The sequence below is a fragment of the Oncorhynchus keta genome, unplaced genomic scaffold (assembly GCF_023373465.1).
Source record: "Oncorhynchus keta strain PuntledgeMale-10-30-2019 unplaced genomic scaffold, Oket_V2 Un_contig_2079_pilon_pilon, whole genome shotgun sequence".
Lineage (NCBI taxonomy): Eukaryota > Metazoa > Chordata > Actinopteri > Salmoniformes > Salmonidae > Oncorhynchus > Oncorhynchus keta.
The window spans coordinates 235,001-257,500 of NW_026282184.1; the positions used below are offsets into that span (position 1 = coordinate 235,001).

The 22,500-nt window shown below is 46.3% G+C and overlaps 1 protein-coding gene across 1 annotated transcript in view; it reads right to left on the reverse strand.

Moving 5' to 3' along the window:
• Positions 1-22,500, reverse strand: part of LOC118378524 (transcriptional coactivator YAP1-like) — a 60,484-nt gene that overhangs the window by 19,354 nt on the left and 18,630 nt on the right. The window contains 3 exon segments of the mRNA XM_052504871.1: positions 5,130-5,204; positions 5,207-5,242; positions 11,280-11,398. Of these exon segments, the coding sequence (XP_052360831.1) occupies positions 5,130-5,204; positions 5,207-5,242; positions 11,280-11,398 (230 nt within the window).

Here is a 22,500-nt window from a genome sequence, read left to right on the forward strand (position 1 = left end):
GTGTATTTGGTGTACTGTGTATACGGTGTACTGTGTATACGGTGTACTGTGTATACGGTGTACTGTGTATACGGTGTACTGTGTATATGATGTATTTGTATTATGTATGCCACAGTCAGCCATGACCATTCTCTACACACTACCATTCATTCCTACAGTTACAATCAAAGTGAAACTCTTACATCTTGTGCATTGGACTCTCTTTTGCAGAAATTGTGTCTGTCTGTCTGTCTGTCTGTCTGTCTGTCTGTCTGTCTGTCTGTCTGTCTGTCTGTCTGTCTGTCTGTCTGTCTGTCTGTCTGTCTGTCAGACAGACAGGCAGACAGACAGACAGGCAGACTCTGTTAGTTTACTACATTGTTGCAGTGTGAATTACTCATAAGGACACACATGCACACAAACACATACTCTAGGAAGGGTGTGCCAGCTGAGAACTATTAAAATGATCTGCAGCTTTCTGTTCTTTGAAGGTTAGGTCAATATTTGTCAGCTGTCAATTTAACAGGGAGGTTATTGCCAGGGTGTTGCATGTCCAGGGTGTTGCATTTCCTGGCTTGAGATAAGAAAAAGAAAGACGCAACTAAATGTGATAGAAAGGGTTAAGAACATGTGATAGAAAGGGTTAAGAACATGTGATAGAAAGGGTTAGGACATGTGATAGAAAGGGTTAAGAACATGTGATAGAAAGGGTTAAGAACATGTGATAGAAAGGTTTAAGAACATGTGATAGAAAGGGTTAAGGACATGTGATAGAAAGGGTTAAGAACATGTGATAGAAAGGGTTAAGAACATGTGATAGAAAGGGTTAAGAACATGTGATAGAAAGGTTTAAGAACATGTGATAGAAAGGGTTAAGAACATGTGATAGAAAGGTTTAAGAACATGTGATAGAAAGGGTTAAGGACATGTGATAGAAAGGGTTAAGGACATGTGATAGAAAGGGTTAAGAACATGTGATAGAAAGGGTTAAGAACATGTGATAGAAAGGGTTAAGAACATGTGATAGAAAGGGTTAAGAACATGTGATAGAAAGGTTTAAGAACATGTGATAGAAAGGGTTAAGGACATGTGATAGAAAGGGTTAAGGACATGTGATAGAAAGGGTTACGGACATGTGATAGAAAGGGTTAAGAACATGTGATAGAAAGGGTTAAGAACATGTGATAGAAAGGGTTAAGGACATGTGATAGAAAGGGTTACGGACATGTGATAGAAAGGGTTAAGGACATGTGATAGAAAGGGTTAGGGACATGTGATAGAAAGGGTTAAGAACATGTGATAGAAAGGGTTACGGACATGTGATAGAAAGGGTTAAGAACATGTGATAGAAAGGGTTAAGAACATGTGATAGAAAGGGTTACGGACATGTGATAGAAAGGGTTAAGAACATGTGATAGAAAGGGTTAAGAACATGTGATAGAAAGGGTTACGGACATGTGATAGAAATGGTTAAGAACATGTGATAGAAAGGGTTAAGAACATGTGATAGAAAGGGTTACGGACATGTGATAGAAAGGGTTAAGGACATGTGATAGAAAGGGTTAGGGACATGTGATAGAAAGGGTTAAGAACATGTGATAGAAAGGGTTAAGAACATGTGATAGAAAGGGTTAAGGACATGTGATAGAAAGGGTTAAGAACATGTGATAGAAAGGGTTAAGAGCATGTGATAGAAAGGGTTAAGAACATGTTATAGAAAGGGTTAGGGACATGTGATAGAAAGGGTTACGGACATGTAACATGTGAAAGAAAGGGTTAAGAACATGTGATAGAAAAGGTTAAGGACATGTGATAGAAAAGTCATATGATCAATATGAAAAGGTCAATGGTGAGAAAAAAATACAAACTGGTCCTTATCAGAAGTGTCTGGTCAGTCACATCTGGGTATTGGATTAGTGTCTGGTCGGTCACATCTGGGTATTGGATTAGTGTCTGGTCGGTCACATCTGGGTATTGGATTAGTGTCTGGTCGGTCACATCTGGGTATTGGATTAGTGTCTGGTCGGTCACATCTGGGTATTGGATTAGTGTCTGGTCGGTCACATCTGGGTATTGGATTAGTGTCTGGTCGGTCACATCTGGGTATTGGATTAGTGTCTGGTCGGTCACATCTGGGTATTGGATTAGTGTTTGGTCGGTCACATCTGGGTATTGGATTAGTGTTTGGTCGGTCACATCTGGGTATTGGATTAGTGTCTGGTCGGTCAAATCTGGGTATTGGATTAGTGTGTGGTCTGTGTTCATTCAGTATTGTTCTAATTGTCATTATTACAAATAAATACCAAAAAATTGTCTGATTATTCGGGATCGCCTTTTTTTGGTCCTCCAATAATCGGTAAAGTTATCAGCGTTGAAAAATCATAATCGGTCCAACTCTAGTACATACACACCAGGTACATACACACCAGGTACATACACACCAGGTACATACACACCAGGCACATACACACCAGGTACATACACACCAGGTACATACACACCAGGTACATACACACCAGGTACACACACACCAGGTACATACACACCAGGTACACACACACCAGGTACATACACACCAGGTACACACCCACCAGGTACATACACACCAGGTACATACACACCAGGTACATACACACCAGGTACACACACACCAGGTACATACACACCAGGTACACACACACCAGGTACACACACACCAGGTACACACACACCAGGTACATACACACCAGGTACATACACACCAGGTACACACACACCAGGTACACACAAACCAGGTACACACACACCAGGTACACACACACCAGGTACACACACACCAGGTACATACACACCAGGTACACACACACCAGGTACATACACACCAGGTACATACACACCAGGTACATACACACCAGGTACATACACACCAGGTACATACACACCAGGTACACACACACCAGGTACATACACACCAGGTACACACACACCAGGTACATACACACCAGGTACACACACACCAGGTACATACACACCAGGTACATACACACCAGGTACATACACACCAGGTACATACACACCAGGTACATACACACCAGGTACACACACACCAGGTACATACACACCAGGTACATACACACCAGGTACATACACACCAGGTACATACACACCAGGTACATACACACCAGGCACACACACACCAGGTACACACACACCAGGTACATACACACCAGGTACATACACACCAGGTACATATACACCAGGTACATACACACCAGGTACACACACACCAGGTACACACACACCAGGTACATACACACCAGGTACACACACACCAGGTACATACACACCAGGTACACACACACACAGGTACCTTTCACCAGATCACCAGTCCAACGCCAGCCCACCAATGGCTACAGCAGCACTACTGACCTCTCACATGAACAGTCCAAAGGATTAGCTAACGGCTAACTCAGCTGTTGCTGAAACACTAAAATGGCTAACGGCTAGTCCTGACACCAAGACGAAGGTCCGAGTTCTGGACTATAAGGTTAGCTGTGTGTGTTGCCCAAACCGAACAGGATGACCTATATGGAATCCCTTGGGAATGACGTGGGTCTCCTGTAACATGTTAATGCTGCTCTTCTCCAGACTCTGTAAAGTCCTTGTAGTAGCAGTGAACCCAGAGAAGATGTTGAAATGTGATTAGAAAGATGGCATAGTCTGACTCGTCACTGGATATTGAATTAAAGTGAGTTTACTCATGAGTCCAGCATGAACTACGGGCTAACCTAAAGAACAACTAAACTCTATTACCAAGACAGTCGTGAAGAGGGCACAACAACGGGACAAGACAGTCGTGAAGAGGGCACAACAACGGGACAAGACAGTCGTGAAGAGGGCACAACAACGGGACAAGACAGTCGTGAAGAGGGCACAACAACGGGACAAGACAGTCGTGAAGAGGGCACAACAACGGGACAAGACAGTCGTGAAGAGGGCACAACAACGGGACAAGACAGTCGTGAAGAGGGCACAACAACGGGACAAGACAGTCGTGAAGAGGGCACAACAACGCATTTTCCCCCTCAGGAGAGGTAATAAAGAGTCGTTACTAGAGTTTAACCCAGAAATAGGACCCATGTCACTGTAAAGTGACAGGCTGAGAGGTGAATATGACAGGCTGAGAGGTGAATATGACAGGCTAAGAGGTGAATATGACAGGCTAAGAGGTGAATATGACAGGCTGAGAGGTGAACATGACAGGCTGAGAGGTGAATATGACAGGCTGAGAGGTGAATATGACAGGCTGAGAGGTGAATATGACAGGCTGAGAGGTGAATATGACAGGCTGAGAGGTGAATATGACAGGCTGAGAGGTGAATATGACAGGCTGAGAGGTGAATATGACAGGCTGAGAGGTGAACATGACAGGCTAAGAGGTGAATATGACAGGCTGAGAGGTGAATATGACAGGCTGAGAGGTGAACATGACAGGCTGAGAGGTGAATATGACAGGCTGAGAGGTGAATATGACAGGCTGAGAGGTGAACATGACAGGCTGAGAGGTGAACATGACAGGCTGAGAGGTGAATATGACAGGCTGAGAGGTGAACATGACAGGCTGAGAGGTGAACATGACAGGCTGAGAGGTGAATATGACAGGCTGAGAGGTGAATATGACAGGCTGAGAGGTGAACATGACAGGCTGAGAGGTGAATATGACAGACTGAGAGGTGAATATGACAGGCTAAGAGGTGAATATGACAGGCTGAGAGGTGAACATGACAGGCTGAGAGGTGAATATGACAGGCTGAGAGGTGAACATGACAGGCTGAGAGGTGAATATGACAGGCTGAGAGGTGAATATGACAGGCTGAGAGGTGAATATGACAGGCTGAGAGGTGAATATGACATGCTGAGAGGTGAACATGACAGGCTGAGAGGTGAATATGACAGGCTAAGAGGTGAACATGACAGGCTGAGAGGTGAATATGACAGACTGAGAGGTGAATATGACAGGCTAAGAGGTGAATATGACAGGCTGAGAGGTGAACATGACAGGCTGAGAGGTGAATATGACAGGCTAAGAGGTGAACATGACAGGCTGAGAGGTGAATATGACATAACTGCGAGGTGAACATGACAGAACTGAGAGGTGTGTGTTATCTCACTGTAGCACGGCTCGAGGCGTGGGTCGAGCCAGGAGGTGGTTTTGTTCTTGTGGTTGATGTAGTAGATCTCTCCTCAGAGGTGCCGGCCTGTTCCCAGCCGTCAGGGAGAGGACCTGAGAGAGACAGGCACATACACAGGGAGATTAGGCTGCGGCTGGCAGGGTGTCCAGAACCTAACTATGAGCAGCCGTCAGGGAGAGGACCTGAGAGAGACAGGCACATACACAGGGAGATTAGACTGGGCAGGCAGGGTGTTCAAAACCTAACTATGAGCAGCCGTCAGGGAGAGGACCTGAGAGAGACAGGCACATACACAGGGAGATTAGACTGGGCAGGCAGGGTGTTCAAAACCTAACTATGAGCAGCCGTCAGGAGAGGACCTGAGAGAGACAGGCACATACACAGGGAGATTAGGCTGCGGCTGGGCAGGCAGGGTGTCCAGAACCTAACTATGAGCAGCCGTCAGGGAGAGGACCTGAGAGAGACAGGCACATACACAGGGAGATTAGGCTGCGGCTGGGCATGACTCTAGTCAGTGAACTGTCTCAGTTGGTTCACTAACATGACTCTAGTCAGTGAGCTGTCTCAGTTGGTTCACTAACATGACTCGAGTCAGTGAGCTGTCTCAGTTGGTTCACTAACATGACTCGAGTCAGTGAGCTGTCTCAGTTGGTTCACTAACATGACTCTAGTCAGTGAGCTGTCTCAGTTGGTTCACTAACATGACTCTAGTCAGTGAGCTGTCTCAGTTGGTTCACTAACATGACTCTAGTCAGTGAACTGTCTCAGTTGGTTCACTAACATGACTCTAGTCAGTGAACTGTCTCAGTTGGTTCACTAACATGACTCTAGTCAGTGAGCTGTCTCAGTTGGTTCACTAACATGACTCCAGTCAGAGAGCCGTCTCAGTTGATTCACTAACATGACTCTAGTTAGTGAGCTGTCTCAGTTGGTTCACTAACATGACTTCTGTCTCTGTCGTCTCGTTCTACCTCTCTCTTAACCCACCTATGAATAGTCTAGTTCTACCTCTCTCTAACCCCAAATAGGAATAGTCTAGTTCTACCTCTCTCCAACCCCACCTAGAAATAGTCTCATTCTACCTCTCTCTAACCCCACCTATGGGGTTAGAGAGAGTGTGGTCCTTCTGTGGCTCAGTTGGTAGAGCATGGCGCTTGTAACGCCAGGGTAGTGGGTTCGATTCCTGGGACCACCCATACGTAGAATGTATGCACACATGACTGTAAGTCGCTTTGGATAAAAGCGTCAGCTAAATGGCATATATTATTATTATTATATTCTATGAATAGTCTCATTCTACCTCTCTCTAACCCCAAATAGGAATAGTCTAGTTCTACCTCTCTCTAACCCCAAATAGGAATATTCTCATTCTACCTCTCTCTAACCCCAAATAGGAATAGTCTAGTTCTACCTCTCTCTAACCCCACCTAGGAATAGTCTCATTCTACCTATCTCTAACCCCACCTATGAATAGTCTAGTTCTACCTCTCTCTAACCCCACCTATGAATAGTCTAGTTCTACCTCTCTCCAACCCCACCTAGAAATAGTCTCATTCTACCTCTCTCTAACCCCACATAGGAATAGTCTAGTTCTACCTCTCTCTAACCCCACCTATGAATAGTCTCATTCTACCTCTCTCTAACCCCACCTATGAATAGTCTAGTTCTACCTCTCTCTAACCCCACCTATGAATAGTCTCATTCTACCTCTCTCTAACCCCACCTATGAATAGTCTAGTTCTACCTCTCTCTAACCCCACCTATGAATAGTCTAGTTCTACCTCTCTCTAACCCCACCTAGGAATAGTCTAGTTCTACCTCTCTCTAACCCCAAATAGGAATAGTCTAGTTCTACCTCTCTCTAACCCCACCTAGGAATAGTCTAGTTCTACCTCTCTCTAACCCCACCTAGGAATAGTCTAGTTCTACCTCTCTCTAACCCCACCTATGAATAGTCTAGTTCTACCTCTCTCTTAACCCACCTAGAAATAGTCTCATTCTACCTCTCTCAACCCACCTTGGGCAAATTCCACTAGGACACCAACTGAGACAGCTCACTGACTAGAGTCATGTTAAGATGAAACAGTCAGAGGTCACCAAGCGCAACATAGCTTCAGCCTGTAAATCAACTAGAAAGATGTGTTGGCATCGAGTAATTGTCTCTGGCCCCCTCCCAGTCAGGGGGAGTGATGAGCTCTACAGCAGAGTCTCACATCTCAATCGCTGGTTGAAAACTGTTTACTGCCCCTCCCAAAATATATAATTTGTAGATAACTGGCCCTCTTTCTGGGACTCACCCACAAACAGGACCAAGCCTGACCTGCTGAGGAGTGACGGACTCCATCCTAGCTGGAGGGGTGCTCTCATCTTATCTGCCAACATAGACAGGGCTCTAACTCCTCTGGCTTCAAAATGAGATACGGTGCAGGCCAGGCAGCAGGCTGTTAGCCATCCTGCCAGCTTAGTGGAGTCTGCCACTAGCACAGTCAGTGTAGTCAGCACAGCCATTGAGACCGTGTCTGTGCCTCGACCTAGGTTGGGCAAAACTAAACATGGCGGTGTTCGCCTTAGCAATCTCACTAGAATAAAGACCTCCTCCATTCCTGCCATTATTGAAAGAGATCGTGATACCTCACATCTCAAAATAGGGCCACTTAATGTTAGATCCCTCACTTCAAAGGCAGTTATAGTCAATGAACTAATCACTGATCATAATCTTGATGTGATTGGCCTGACTGAAACATGGCTTAAGCCTGATGAATTTACTGTTTTAAATGAGGCCTCACCTCCTGGTTACACTAGTGACCATAAACCTGCGCATCCCGCAAAGGCGGAGGTGTTGCTAACATTTACGATAGCAAATTTCAATTTACAAAAAGAAAACAAAATGTTCGTCTTTTGAGCTTCCAGTCATGAAATCTATGCAGCCGACTGAATCACTTTTCATAGCTACTGTTTACAGGCCTCCTGGGCCATATAGAGCGTTCCTCATTGAGTTTCCTGAATTCCTGTCGGACCTTGTAGTCATAGCAGATAATATTCTAATCTTTGGTGACTTTAATATTCACATGGAATAGTCCACAGACCCACTCCAAAAGGCTTTCGGAGCCATCATCGACTCAGTGGGTTTAGTCCAACATGTCTCTGGACCTACTCACTGTCACAGTCATACTCTGGACCTAGTTTTGTCCCATGGAATAAATGTTGTGAATCTTAAGGTTTTTCCTATCGGACCACCATTTTATTACGTTCGCAATCGCAACAAATAATCTGCTCAGACCCCAACCAAGGAGCATCAAAAGTTGTGCTATAAATTCACAGACAACAAAGATTCCTTGATGCCCTTCCAGACTCCCTCTGCCTACCCAAGGACGTCAGAGGACAACAATCAGTTAACCACCTAACTGAGGAACTCAATTAAACGTTGTGCAATACCCTAGATGCAGTTGCACCCCTAAAACATTTCTCATAAGAAACTAGCTCCCTGGTATACAGAAAATACCCGAGCTCTGAAGCAAGCTTCCAGAAAATTGGAACGGAAATGGCGCCACACCAAACTGGAAGTCTTCCGTGCAGTACCGAAGAGCCCTTACTGCTGCTCGATCATCCTATTTTTTCCTATCAGTCTGGTTTTAGACCCCATCATAGCACTGAGACTGCACTTGTGAAGGTGGTAAATGGCCTTTTAATGGCGTCAGACCGAGGCTCTGCATCTGTCCTCGTGCTCCTAGACCTTAGTGCTGCTTTTGATACCACTGATCAACACATTCTTTTGGAGAGATTGGAAAATTGGTCTATACGGACAAGTTCTGGCCTGGTTTAGATCGTATCTGTCGGAAAGATATCAATTTGTCTCTGTGAACGGTTTGTCCTCTGACAAATCAACTGTAAATTCCAGGTGTTCCTCAAAGTTCCGTTTTAGGACGACTATTGTACATTTCAATGAAACATGGTGAAGCCCCAAACATTGCAAAAATCAGAAACTTTCTGTCCAAAAATTACGCAGAAAAATTAATCCATGCTTTTGTTACTTCTAGGTTAGACTACTGCAATGCTCTACTTTCCGGCTACCCGGATAAAGCACTAAATAAACTTCAGTTAGTGCTAAATACGGCTGCTAGAATCCTGACTAGAACCAAATAAATTGATCATATTACTCCAGTGCTAGCCTCCCTACACTGGCTTCCTGTTAAGGCAAGGGCTGATTTCAAGGTTTTACTGCTAACATACAAAGCATTACATGGGCTTGCTCCTACCTATCTCTCTGATTTGGTCCTGCCGTACATACCTACATGTACGCTACGGTCACAAGACGCAGGCCTCCTTACTGTCCCTAGAATTTCTAAGCAAGCAGCTGGAGGCAAGGCCTTCTCCTCTAGAGCTCCATTTTTATGGAATGGTCTGCCTCCCCTTGTGAGAGACACAGACTCAGTCTCGACCTTTAAGTCTTTATTGAAGACATTTTACATTTACATTTAAGTCATTTAGCAGACGCTCTTATCCAGAGCGACTTACAAATTGGTGCATTCACCTTATGACATCCAGTAGAATAGTCACTTTACAATAGTGCATCTAAATCTTAAAGGGGGGTGAGAAGGATTACTTATTCTATCCTAGGTATTCCTTAAAGAGGTGGGGTTTCAGGTGTCTCCGGAAGGTGGTGATTGACTCCGCTGTCCTGGCGTCGTGAGGGAGTTTGTTCCACCATTGGGGGGCCAGAGCAGCGAACAGTTTTGACTGGGCTGAGCGGGAACTGTACTTCCTCAGTGGCAGGGAGGCGAGCAGGCCAGAGGTGGAGACACTGAAGACTCATCTCTTCAGTGGGTCATATGATTGAGTGTAGTCTGGCCCAGGAGTGTGAAGGTGAACGAAATGGCTCTGGAGCAACGAACAGCCCTTGCTGTCTCTGCCTGGCCGGTTCCCCTCTCTCCACTGTGATTCTCTGCCTCTAACCCTATTACAGGGGCTGAGTCACTAGCTTACTAGGGCTCTTTCATACTGTCCCTAGGAGGGGTGCGTCACTTGAGTGGGTTGAGTCACTGATGTGATCTTCCTGTGTGGGTTGGCACCCCCCCCCCCTTGGGTTGTGCCATGGCGGAGGTCTTTGTGGGCTATACTCGGCCTTGTCTCAGGATGATAAGTTGGTGGTTGAAGATATCCCTCTAGTGGGGATATCTAGCTGTGCTTTGGCAAATTGGGTGGGGTTATATCCTTCCTTTTTGGCCCTGTCCGGGGGTGTCCTTGGATGGGGCCACAGTGTCTCCGGACCCCTCCTGTCTCAGCCTCCAGTATTTATGCTGCAGTAGTTTATGTGTCGGGGGGCTAGGGTCAGTTTGTTATATCTGGAGTACTTCTCCTGTCCTATCCGGTGTGAATTTAAGTATGCTCTCGCTAATTCTCTCTCTCTCTCTCTCTCTCTCTCTCTCTCTCTCGGAGGACCTGAGCCCTAGGACCATGCCTCAGGACTACCTGGCATGATGACTCCTTCCTGTCCCCAGTCCACCTGACTGTGCTGAGGCTCCAGTTTCAACTGTTCTGCCTGTGATTATTATTATTTGACCATGCTGGTCATTTATGAACATTTGAACATCTTGGCCATGTTCTGTTATAATCTCCACCCGGCACAGCCAGAAGAGGACTGGCCACCCCACATAGCCTGGTTCCTCTTGAGGTTTCTTCCTAGGTTTTGGCCTTTCTAGGGAGTTTTTCCTAGCCACCGTGCTTCTACACCTGCATTGCTTGCTGTTTCAAATCTGATCAAATCAAATCAAATGTATTTATATAGCCCTTCGTACATCAGCTGATATCTCAAAGTGCTGTACAGAAACCCAGCCTAAAACCCCAAACAGCAAGCAATGCAGGTGTAGAAGCACGGTGGCTCGGAAAAACTCCCTAGAAAGGCCAAAACCTAGGAAGAAACCTGTTTGAGGTTTTACGCTGGGTGTCTGTACAGCACTTTGAGATATCAGCTAATGTACGAAGGGCTTTATAAATACATTTGATTTGATTTGATTTAAGCCCTTGAATGCTACAAAAGAACCCCCTATGTTGTCAGCTGCGTGCGTGCGTGTGTGTGCGTGTGTGTGCGTGCGTGTGCGTGTGCGTGTGTGTGTGTGTGTGTGTCCTGACCACTAGCTGGGCTCATGATGTTCTGCTGCTGGACTGGTACTGGGCTGGTGGGAGGGGCCTGGTTCATCTGTAGGAGGGCCTTACGAGGGTCCAGCCAGGTGGTCGACTGGTCCAGATGGCTGCACAGAGAGAAGAGAAGAGTCCATAACTGAACGAAATGAACAAATAACTGTCATGAAACGTTCCTGGAAAATGGAATAAAAAAAGAGTAGAGTTATTAAGAGCATAAAATATCTGATGATTCTTCTACAGGGCCCACAACTTATTTCAGGAGAAAGAGAAAACTGTGGAGCTGATTTGAAGCTGAAAAGTATATATATATATATACTTTATAAATATAAAGTCCAGACGCCATCTCTGTTTATGACGGTCTATATCACTGGACGTCACATTATACTGTATAGAGACTGAACTACTGTATAGAGACTGAACTACTGTATAGAGACTGAACTACTGTATAGAGACTGAACTACTGTATAGAGACTGCATTACTGTATAGAGACTGAACTACTGTATAGAGACTGAACTACTGTATAGAGAGACTGAACCCCACAGACTGAACTACTGTATAGAGACTGAACTACTGTATAGAGACTGAACTACTGTATAGAGACTGAACTACTGACTGAACTACTGTATAGAGACTGAACTACTGTATAGAGACTGCATTACTGTATAGAGACTGAACTACTGTATAGAGACTGAACTACTGTATGGAGACTGAACTACTGTATGGAGACTGAACTACTGTATAGAGACTGAACTACTGTATAGAGACTGAACTACTGTATAGAGACTGAACTACTGTATAGAGTGTCCCTTTAGGGAGGGAACCCCACAGACTGAACTACTGTATAGAGACTGAACTACTGTATAGAGACTGAACTGCTGTATAGAGACTGAACTACTGTATAGAGACTGAACTACTGTATAGAGACTGAACTACTGTATGGAGACTGAACTACTGTATAGAGACTGAACTACTGTATAGAGACTGAACTACTGTATAGAGACTGAACTACTGTATAGAGTGTCCCTTTAGGAGGGAACCCCACAGACTGAACTACTGTATGGAGACTGAACTACTGTATGGAGACTGAACTACTGTATAGAGACTGAACTACTGTATAGAGACTGAACTACTGTATAGAGTGTCCCTTTAGGGAGGGAACCCCACAGACTGAACTACTGTATAGAGACTGAACTACTGTATAGAGACTGAACTGCTGTATAGAGACTGAACTACTGTATAGAGTGTCCCTTTAGGGAGGGAACCCCACAGACTGAACTACTGTATAGAGTGTCCCTTTAGGAAGGGGACCCCACAAACTGAACTACTGTATAGAGTGTCCCTTTAGGGAGGGAACCCCACAGACTGAACTACTGTATAGAGTGTCCCTTTAGGGAGGGAACCCCACAGACTGAACTACTGTATAGAGCTTCCCTGTAGGGAGGGAACCCCACAAACTGAACTACTGTATAGAGTGTCCCTTTAGGGAGGGGACCCCACAAACTGAACTACTGTATAGAGTGTCCCTTTAGGGAGGGAACCCCACAGACTGAACTACTTTATAGAGTGTCCCTTTAGGGAGGGGACCCCACCAACTGAACTACTGTCTAGAGCTTCCCTTTAGGGAGGGGACCCCACAAACTGAACTACTGTATAGAGCTTCCCTTTAGGGAGGGAACCCCACAAACTGAATTACTGTATAGAGCTTCCCTTTAGGGAGGGGTCCCCACAAACTGAACTACTGTATAGAGCTTACCTTTAGGGAGGGAACTCCACAAACTGAACTACTGTATAGAGCTTCCCTTTAGGGAGGGGACCCCACAAACTGAACTACTGTATAGAGCTTCCCTTTAGGGAGGGATCCCCACAAACTGAACTACTGTCTAGAGCTTCCCTTTAGGGAGGGAACCCCACAAACTGAACTACTGTATAGAGCTTCCCTTTAGGGAGGGAACCCCACAAACTGAATTACTGTATAGAGCTTCCCTTTAGGGAGGGGTCCCCACAAACTGAACTACTGTATAGAGCTTACCTTTAGGGAGGGAACTCCACAAACTGAACTACTGTATAGAGCTTCCCTTTAGGGAGGGACCCCACAAACTGAACTACTGTATAGAGCTTCCCTTTAGGGAGGGATCCCCACAAACTGAACTACTGTATAGAGCTTCCCTTTAGGGAGGGAACCCCACCAACTGAACTACTGTCTAGAGCTTCCCTTTAGGGAGGGAACCCCACCAACTGAACTACTGTCTAGAGCTTCCCTTTAGGGAGGGAACCCCACAAACTGAATTACTGTATAGAGCTTCCCTTTAGGGAGGGGACCCCACAAACTGAACTACTGTATAGAGCTTCCCTTTAGGGAGGGTACTCCACAAACTGAACTACTGTATAGAGCTTCCCTTTAGGGAGGGAACCCACAAACTGAACTACTGTATAGAGCTTCCCTGTAGGGAGGGAACCCCACAAACTGAACTACTGTATAGAGCTTCCCTTTAGGGAGGGAACCCCACAAACTGAACGACTGTATAGAGCTTCCCTGTAGGGAGGGAACCCCACAAACTGAACTACTGTATAGAGCTTCCCTTTAGGGAGGGGACCCCACAAACTGAACTACTGTATAGAGCTTCCCTTTAGGGAGGGGACCCCACAAACTGAACTACTGTATAGAGCTTCCCTTTAGGGAGGGGACCCCACAAACTGAACTACTGTATAGAGCTTCCCTTTAGGGAGGGAATACCCACAAACTGAACTACTGTATAGAGCTTCCCTTTAGGGAGGGAACCCCACAAACTGAACTACTGTATTTTCTTCCACACACTGGAATTTACAAGTTTATTATAACGTTACGAAACAGAGAATATGTCCCAAATGGCACCCTGTTATGTATTTAATGCACTACTTCTGGTCAAAGGTAGTGCACTATATAGGCAATAGGGTGCCAATTGGGACATTTTCCAGAGTTAAAACATAGCTGTAGGATCTGAAAACAACAAAACTACACAAACATGAGGCTCCATGCTGAGTTTTCCGCCTGTACAATGACAGAAAGAAACAAAGAGTGGAAAGCAACACATCTCAACATCATCAGCCTGTAATAGATATTGTAAATAGGCCATTTCTGCTGACAGTTATTCAGACCACACACCTCTCTCTACACGTCCCTGCCTTAAGCATAAAACAGACCGAGAAGCTCCCTGCCGATAGACTGCCAATAAGTACTTATAACAGTAGGAGGTCGTTCCTGCTGCGTGCTGACCAAGCAGCATCAAACCTGCCATTTCTACTTGTAGAATCGCAATACTCGTCAGTGGCCAACAGTGTTGCCAGGTCCAGCTAAAATGTTTAGCCCAATGACCTCTGAAAACCTACCCGCAAGGCCTGAAAACCAGCCCAATGACCTCTGAAAACCTACCCTCAAGGCCTGAAAACTAGCCCAATGACCTCTGAAAACCTACCCACAAGGCCTGAAAACTAGCCCAATGACCTCTGAAAACCTACCCGCAAGGCCTGAAAACTAGCCCAATGACCTCTGAAAACCTACCCGCAAGGCCTGAAAACTAGCCCAATGACCTCTGAAAACCTACCCGCAAGGCCTGAAAACTAGCCCAATGACCTCTGAAAACCTACCCACAAGGCCTGAAAACTAGCCCAATGACCTCTGAAAACCTACCCTCAAGGCCTGAAAACTAGCCCAATGACCTCTGAAAACCTACCCACAAGGCCTGAAAACTAGCCCAATGACCCCTGAAAACCTACCCACAAGGCCTGAAAACTAGCCCAATGACCTCTGAAAACCTACCCGCAAGGCCTGAAAACTAGCCCAATGACCTCTGAAAACCTACCCGCAAGGCCTGAAAACTAGCCCAATGACCTCTGAAAACCTACCCGCAAGGCCTGAAAACTAGCCCAATGACCTCTGAAAACCTACCCGCAAGGCCTGAAAACTAGCCCAATGACCTCTGAACACCTACCCGCAAGGCCTGAAAACTAGCCCAATGACCTCTGAAAACCTACCCGCAAGGCCTGAAAACTAGCCCAATGACCTCTGAACACCTACCCGCAAGGCCTGAAAACTAGCCCAATGACCTCTGAAAACCTACCCGCAAGGCCTGAAAACTAGTCCAATGACCTCTGAAAACCTACCCGCAAGGCCTGAAAACTAGCCCAATGACCTCTGAAAACCTACCCGCAAGGCCTGAAAACTAGCCCAATGACCTCTGAAAACCTACCCGCAAGGCCTGAAAACTAGCCCAATGACCTCTGAAAACCTACCCGCAAGGCCTGAAAACTAGCCCAATGGCCTCTGAAAACCTACCCACAAGGCCTGAAAACTAGCCCAATGACCTCTGAACACCTACCCGCAAGGCCTGAAAACTAGCCCAATGACCTCTGAAAACCTACCCGCAAGGCCTGAAAACTAGCCCAATGACCTCTGAAAACCTACCCGCAAGGCCTGAAAACTAGCCCAATGACCTCTGAAAACCTACCCGCAAGGCCTGAAAACTAGCCCAATGACCTCTGAAAACCTACCCACAAGGCCTGAAAACTAGCCCAATGACCTCTGAAAACCTACCCGCAAGGCCTGAAAACTAGCCCAATGACCTCTGAAAACCTACCCGCAAGGCCTGAAAACTAGCCCAATGACCTCTGAAAACCTACCCGCAAGGCCTGAAAACTAGCCCAATGACCTCTGAAAACCTACCCGCAAGGCCTGAAAACTAGCCCAATGACCTCTGAAAACCTACCCGCAAGGCCTGAAAACTAGCCCAATGACCTCTGAACACCTACCCGCAAGGCCTGAAAACTAGCCCAATGACCTCTGAAAACCTACCCGCAAGGCCTGAAAACTAGCCCAATGACCTCTGAACACCTACCCGCAAGGCCTGAAAACTAGCCCAATGACCTCTGAAAACCTACCCGCAAGGCCTGAAAACTAGTCCAATGACCTCTGAAAACCTACCCGCAAGGCCTGAAAACTAGCCCAATGACCTCTGAAAATCTACCCGCAAGGCCTGAAAACTAGCCCAATGACCTCTGAAAACCTACCCGCAAGGCCTGAAAACTAGCCCAATGACCTCTGAAAACCTACCCGCAAGGCCTGAAAACTAGCCCAATGACCTCTGAAAACCTACCCACAAGGCCTGAAAACTAGCCCAATGACCTCTGAACACCTACCCGCAAGGCCTGAAAACTAGCCCAATGACCTCTGAAAACCTACCCGCAAGGCCTGAAAACTAGCCCAATGACCTCTGAAAACCTACCCGCAAGGCCTGAAAACTAGCCCAATGACCTCTGAAAACCTACCCGCAAGGCCTGAAAACTAGCCCAATGACCTCTGAAAACCTACCCGCAAGGACTGAAAACTAGCCCAATGACCTCTGAAAACCTACCCGCAAGGCCTGAAAACTAGCCCAATGACCTCAGAAAACCTACCCACAAGGCCTGAAAACTAGCCCAAAAAAAACTATCTCAGCAAGAGAGGAGTTGACACATTTATCCAAGAGAGGAGTTGACACATTTATCCAAGAGAGGAGTTGACACATTTATCCAAGAGAGGAGTTGACACATTTATCCAAGAGAGGAGTTGACACATTTATCCAAGAGAGGAGTTGACACATTTATCCAGGAGAGGAGTTGACACATTTATCCAAGAGAGGAGTTGACACATTTATCCAAGAGAGGAGTTGACACATTTATCCAAGAGAGGAGTTGACACATTTATCCAAGAGAGGAGTTGTCACATTTATCCAAGAGAGGAGTTGACACATTTATCCAAGAGAGGAGTTGACACATTTATCCAGGAGACACTTTTTCCATAACGTTATCGAGCGAATTAAGAAGGTATATCGACGTCATTTTTATCAAGGTCATTTTTAACGACGTAGGCTAAGAAGCTAAATATGGTTTTCCTTCCATATAATAATGTATGTTTAAGAATACGACACAAGAGAAAAGATACATCGCCCTTATTAAACTCTCCAGATCAATGGATTTAACTTGTTTTGACTTCTATGACTAAACAATAAGTCCAGAGGAGGTGTGGTATATATCATAATACCACGGACAAGGGCTGCTCTTTAAACACAGCCCTTAGCCGTGGTATATTGGACATATACCACAAACCCCTGAGGTGCCTTATTGCTATTATAAACTGGTTAGCAATGTAATTAGAATAGTAAAAAGTCATGTTTTTGTCATTCCCATGCTACACAGTCTGATATACCATGGCGTTCAACCAATCAGCATTCAGGGCTCAAACCACACAGTTTCTAAATGTAAATACATTTTGTATGTGCTATAGATACATTTGACAGGAGAGTTTGAGTGATGAAAAGTGGACAGGGAATCTCAACCTGTCGTTTGCCTGCCCCCTGCTTCTGTAATACAGTCTGCATCTGGGTCTTATCCTGAGCCTTGACATTAACTAAACATGGCCATTAACAAGGGCATAATAACACGAGGCCACAACTAAAAACCCAGTCAAATGCTATGTATTAAATCTGTTTGCCAGCTGTATCGTCATTTCAACATATTTATTGTATAAAATGTTACGCTGCTGTAGCCTGGAATGGTATATAAATTAATAGCCAACAGATGCTAATGTAGCCAATGATTCTCCACATTTAATGTCCTTTTAATTGTGGACATTTTCCCAGAACAGAAGCACGTGAGGGAGTTCTGTAACTTCCATTTCAAAGTTCTACTCTCGCAGGGCTCCAACTGAGTACAACACACTTGATGCGGTTATCCATAAGAAAAGTCGACATTTGAATGTAGTTGACTTTAAACCACCTCTGAGATCATTTATCTAAAGAGCTCTAGTGCGCCTAAAGTCATTTTCCAATGCTTTGTAGCCATTATATCAGTTAATATGTTTTATTGTAAACAGGAGTCTCCCGTAAAGACCAATCCAAATAGTCTACTGTAACGGCTGTCTTCCTCTGACGAGGAAAAGGGGTAAGGATCGAAGGACGAAGGCGCAGCGTGGTACGTGTTCATGCTCTTTATTAAAACAAGCGAACACTGAAACAAAACAATAAAGGACACGTGAAATAACCAACCGAAACAGTTCTGTGTGGAACACAGACACAGAAAATAAACACCCAGGAAACAGTTCCGTGTGGAACACAGACACAGAAAATAAACACCCAGGAAACAGTTCCGTGTGGAACACAGACACAGAAAATAAACACCCAGGAAACAGTTCCGTGTGGAACACACAGAAAATAAACACCCAGGAAACAGTTCTGTGTGGAACACACAGAAAATAAACACCCAGGAAACAGTTCCGTGTGGAACACACAGAAAATAAACACCCAGGAAACAGTTCCGTGTGGAACACACAGAAAATAAACACCCAGGAAACAGTTCCGTGTGGAACACACAGAAAATAAACACCCAGGAAACAGTTCCGTGTGGAACACACAGAAAATAAACACCCAGGAAACAGTTCCGTGTGGAACACAGACACAGAAAATAAACACCCAGGAAACAGTTCCGTGTGGAACACAGACACAGAAAATAAACACCCAGGAAACAGTTCCGTGTGGAACACACAGACACAGAAAATAAACACCCAGGAAACAGTTCCGTGTGGAACACAGACACAGAAAATAAACACCCAGGAAACAGTTCCGTGTGGAACACACAGACACAGAAAATAAACACCCAGGAAACAGTTCCGTGTGGAACACACAGACACAGAAAATAAACACCCAGGAAACAGTTCTGTGTGGAACACACAGAAAATAAACACCCAGGAAACAGTTCCGTGTGGAACACACAGAAAATAAACACCCAGGAAACAGTTCCGTGTGGAACACACAGAAAATAAACACCCACGAAACACAAGTGGGAAAAGGCTACCTAAGTATGATTCTCAATCAGAGACAACTAACGACACCTGCCTCTGATTGAGAACCATACCAGGCCAAACGCAAAACACAACATAGAAGAGGGAACATAGACAACCCACCCAAATCACGTCCTGACCATACTAAAACAAAGATAAATCCAAGGAACTAAGGTCAGAACGTGACATCTACCCACAACTGGTAAACAGTAGTCTCCATAATGACCAATCTAAATAGTCTGCTGGTAAACAGTAGTCTCACACTCACTCAGTAACAAGCTGTTCACTGTCTGATAGTCAGCAGCAGCAGGTTACAGTTAAATATCTCTATTTTTACGTGGGCCGTGGTGCAATTTAATAGTAGCCCAAAAACCTGCCACCCGCGACCAATAGGTCTGCACCCGTGACATCGTTTTCGATCCTGGTAGCCAACAACTTGACTTTGAGCCAATCAGAGAGCATGAACCCCGACATGGGGAACCAACAGGAGTGACAACAAAAAGGAAAAATAGGGCATTTTCTCCACTAATCCAAGGTTAAATCACAGAGTTTCTAAGCCCAGAGGCGCAACATCACCAGACTTCTAGGAACGCGTCAAAGCGGACCAGGCGGACCAGGCGGACCAAGCGGACCAGGCGGACCAAGCGGACCAGGCGGACCAGGCGGACCAGGCGGACCAGGCGGACCAGGCGGACCAGGCGGACCAAGCGGACCAGGCGGACCAGGCGGACCAAGCGGACCAGGCGGACCAGGCGGACCAGGCGGACCAAGCGGACCAGGCGGACCAGGCGGACCAAGCGGACCAGGCGGACCAGGCGGACCAGGCGGACCAAGCGGACCAGGCGGACCAAGCGGACCAGGCGGACCAGGCGGACCAGGCGGACCAGGCGGACCAAGACGGACCAAGCGGACCAGGCGGACCAGGCGGACCAAGCGGACCAGGCGGACCAAGCGGACCAGGCGGACCAAGCGGACCAGGCGGACCAGGCGGACCAGGCGGACCAAGCGGACCAGGCGGACCAGGCGGACCAAGCGGACCAGGCGGACCAAGCGGACCAGGCGGACCATGCGGACCGGGCCGAGGTTTGGGGAGTCAGGGAGAAGGTCTTCCTTAGTTGTTAAATACAATCGACTATAGATATAGACTATATAGACTATAGAGTCATTATCTAGTTGAACATCTTAGTAATCCAACCTTTTGAAGATGACAAACTGACACGTTTTCGTGAAAACAACTTCTTATCAAAGGAGTGCCTTTGATTGAACAGCGCGAGACAACCGTTAGATCAGGGATGCGTTCAGTAATGAATGACCAGTTGAAAAACTGGGAGGACTTGGGTTGTGGGTTGGGGAACGCTGTCAGCATGGCCAATCCCTTTAAATACGTCACTCATTGCATCAAGTCACACCTCGCCACACCAAACGGTAGCAAACAGACCCCCTGTTCAAGAACACACAAGAACGTTTTGGGGAACATAGCAAACATTAAAGCGAACTGAACGTACCTCTGATGGAGTGTTTCCGGGCATTAGCTTAGCTAGCAAACGTCGCCATGACATTTCCTACAAGTGTGATCAGTTTCTACCTATCTAACAAACTGTACTGTCTTTGGCTAAATGTCATGAGTCAGTCACAATTCATATTCAATGTAATATATAATAATAATATATATAATAATAATAATAATGTAGGCTATGGGATGGTAGCTAGCTAAGTACAGAGATGCAATGCACACAACACTAAATACTTCCTCCAAGCTAGCTAACCACTGTAGCTAGTATTGACATAATTAAATCACAATGGATTAGTTTCCATGAAACAGCTTCCTGTGTTAGTTGCCGAGCACCATATTTAGCTAGCTAGGATGCTGTGCTAGCTGGTGAATATGGTAATGTTAGCTAGCTAGCTAAACATGTGTCTATGGTCTGGCACTGGCAGTATGGGGTTATAGAAAGTGAATTAAATCGTTTCTTCGTCATCTTGCTAGGTAGTTATCTAGCTGTAGCCATCTGGCTAGTATCAACTAAGGCCTTCTTTAAAATAGCATGACTAAGCAACACATATGGTCAACACTGCCAATCAATGCTACTTTCACCATCTTGTTTGGAGTATTTTAACAAGGCTGGCTACTTCAAGGTCTTTGCTGTGTGAACACAAAAAAGATTGGTTGAATGCAGACACTGTTCAGAGGTGCAAAGTACTGTTGGCAGGCAAACATTTGACAATCCTACAGGTGTGTCTGAGCTTTTATAGAGTAGAGACAGGATCACAATACAGCTCCCTGCTCCTCCCTTCCTGCCTGCTCCTCCCTTCCTGTCTGCTCCTCCCTTCCTGCCTCTACTCCCTTCCTGTCTGCTCCTCCCTTCCTGTCTGCTCCTCCCTTCCTGCCTCTACTCCCTTCCTGCCTGCTCCTCCCTTCCTGCCTCTACTCCCTTCCTGTCTTCTCCTCCCTTCCTGCCTCTACTCCCTTCCTGTCTGCTCCTCCCTTCCTGTCTGCTCCTCCCTTCCTGTCTGCTCCTCCCTTCCTGCCTGCTCCTCCCTTCCTGCCTGCTCCTCCCTTCCTGTCTGCTCCTCCCTTCCTGTCTGCTCCTCCCTTCCTGCCTGCTCCTCCCTTCCTTCCTGCTCCTCCCTTCCTGCCTGCTCCTCCCTTCCTTCCTGCTCCTCCCTTCCTTCCTGCTCCTCCCTTCCTGCCTGCTCCTCCCTTCCTGTCTGCTCCTCCCTTCCTGCCTGCTCCTCCCTTCCTGCCTGCTCCTCCCTTCCTGCCTGCTCCTCCCTTCCTGTCTTCTCCTCCCTTCCTGCCTGCTCCTCCCTTCCTGTCTGCTCCTCCCTTCCTGCCTGCTCCTCCCTTCCTGCCTGCTCCTCCCTTCCTGCCTGCTCCTCCCTTCCTGTCTTCTCCTCCCTTCCTGCCTGCTCCTCCCTTCCTGTCTGCTCCTCCCTTCCTGTCTGCTCCTCCCTTCCTGTCTGCTCCTCCCTTCCTGTCTTCTCCTCCCTTCCTGTCTTCTCCTCCCTTCCTGCCTGCTCCTCCCTTCCTGCCTGCTCCTCCCGTCCTGTCTGCTCCTCCCTTCCTGCCTGCTCCTCCCGTCCTGTGTATCTGAACTACAAAATATACTCATTTACTCTAAAACTCAGAAAGATAATCACAACTCTAAATAGTGTAAATTCAACCAGCCATATCACACCTCTTACTGCGGGAAACGGGGCAACAGTAAGCATGTCGTCCCCCAGGAATTACGCAGACCAATTGGACCAATTGAGATATGGATTAACACATTTCAGTTGATTACTATAGCACCTGCCTTGAACCAATCAGTGTCCTTATGTAAATGACGGATCTCTATGTCAAGACACATCAGTGTCAT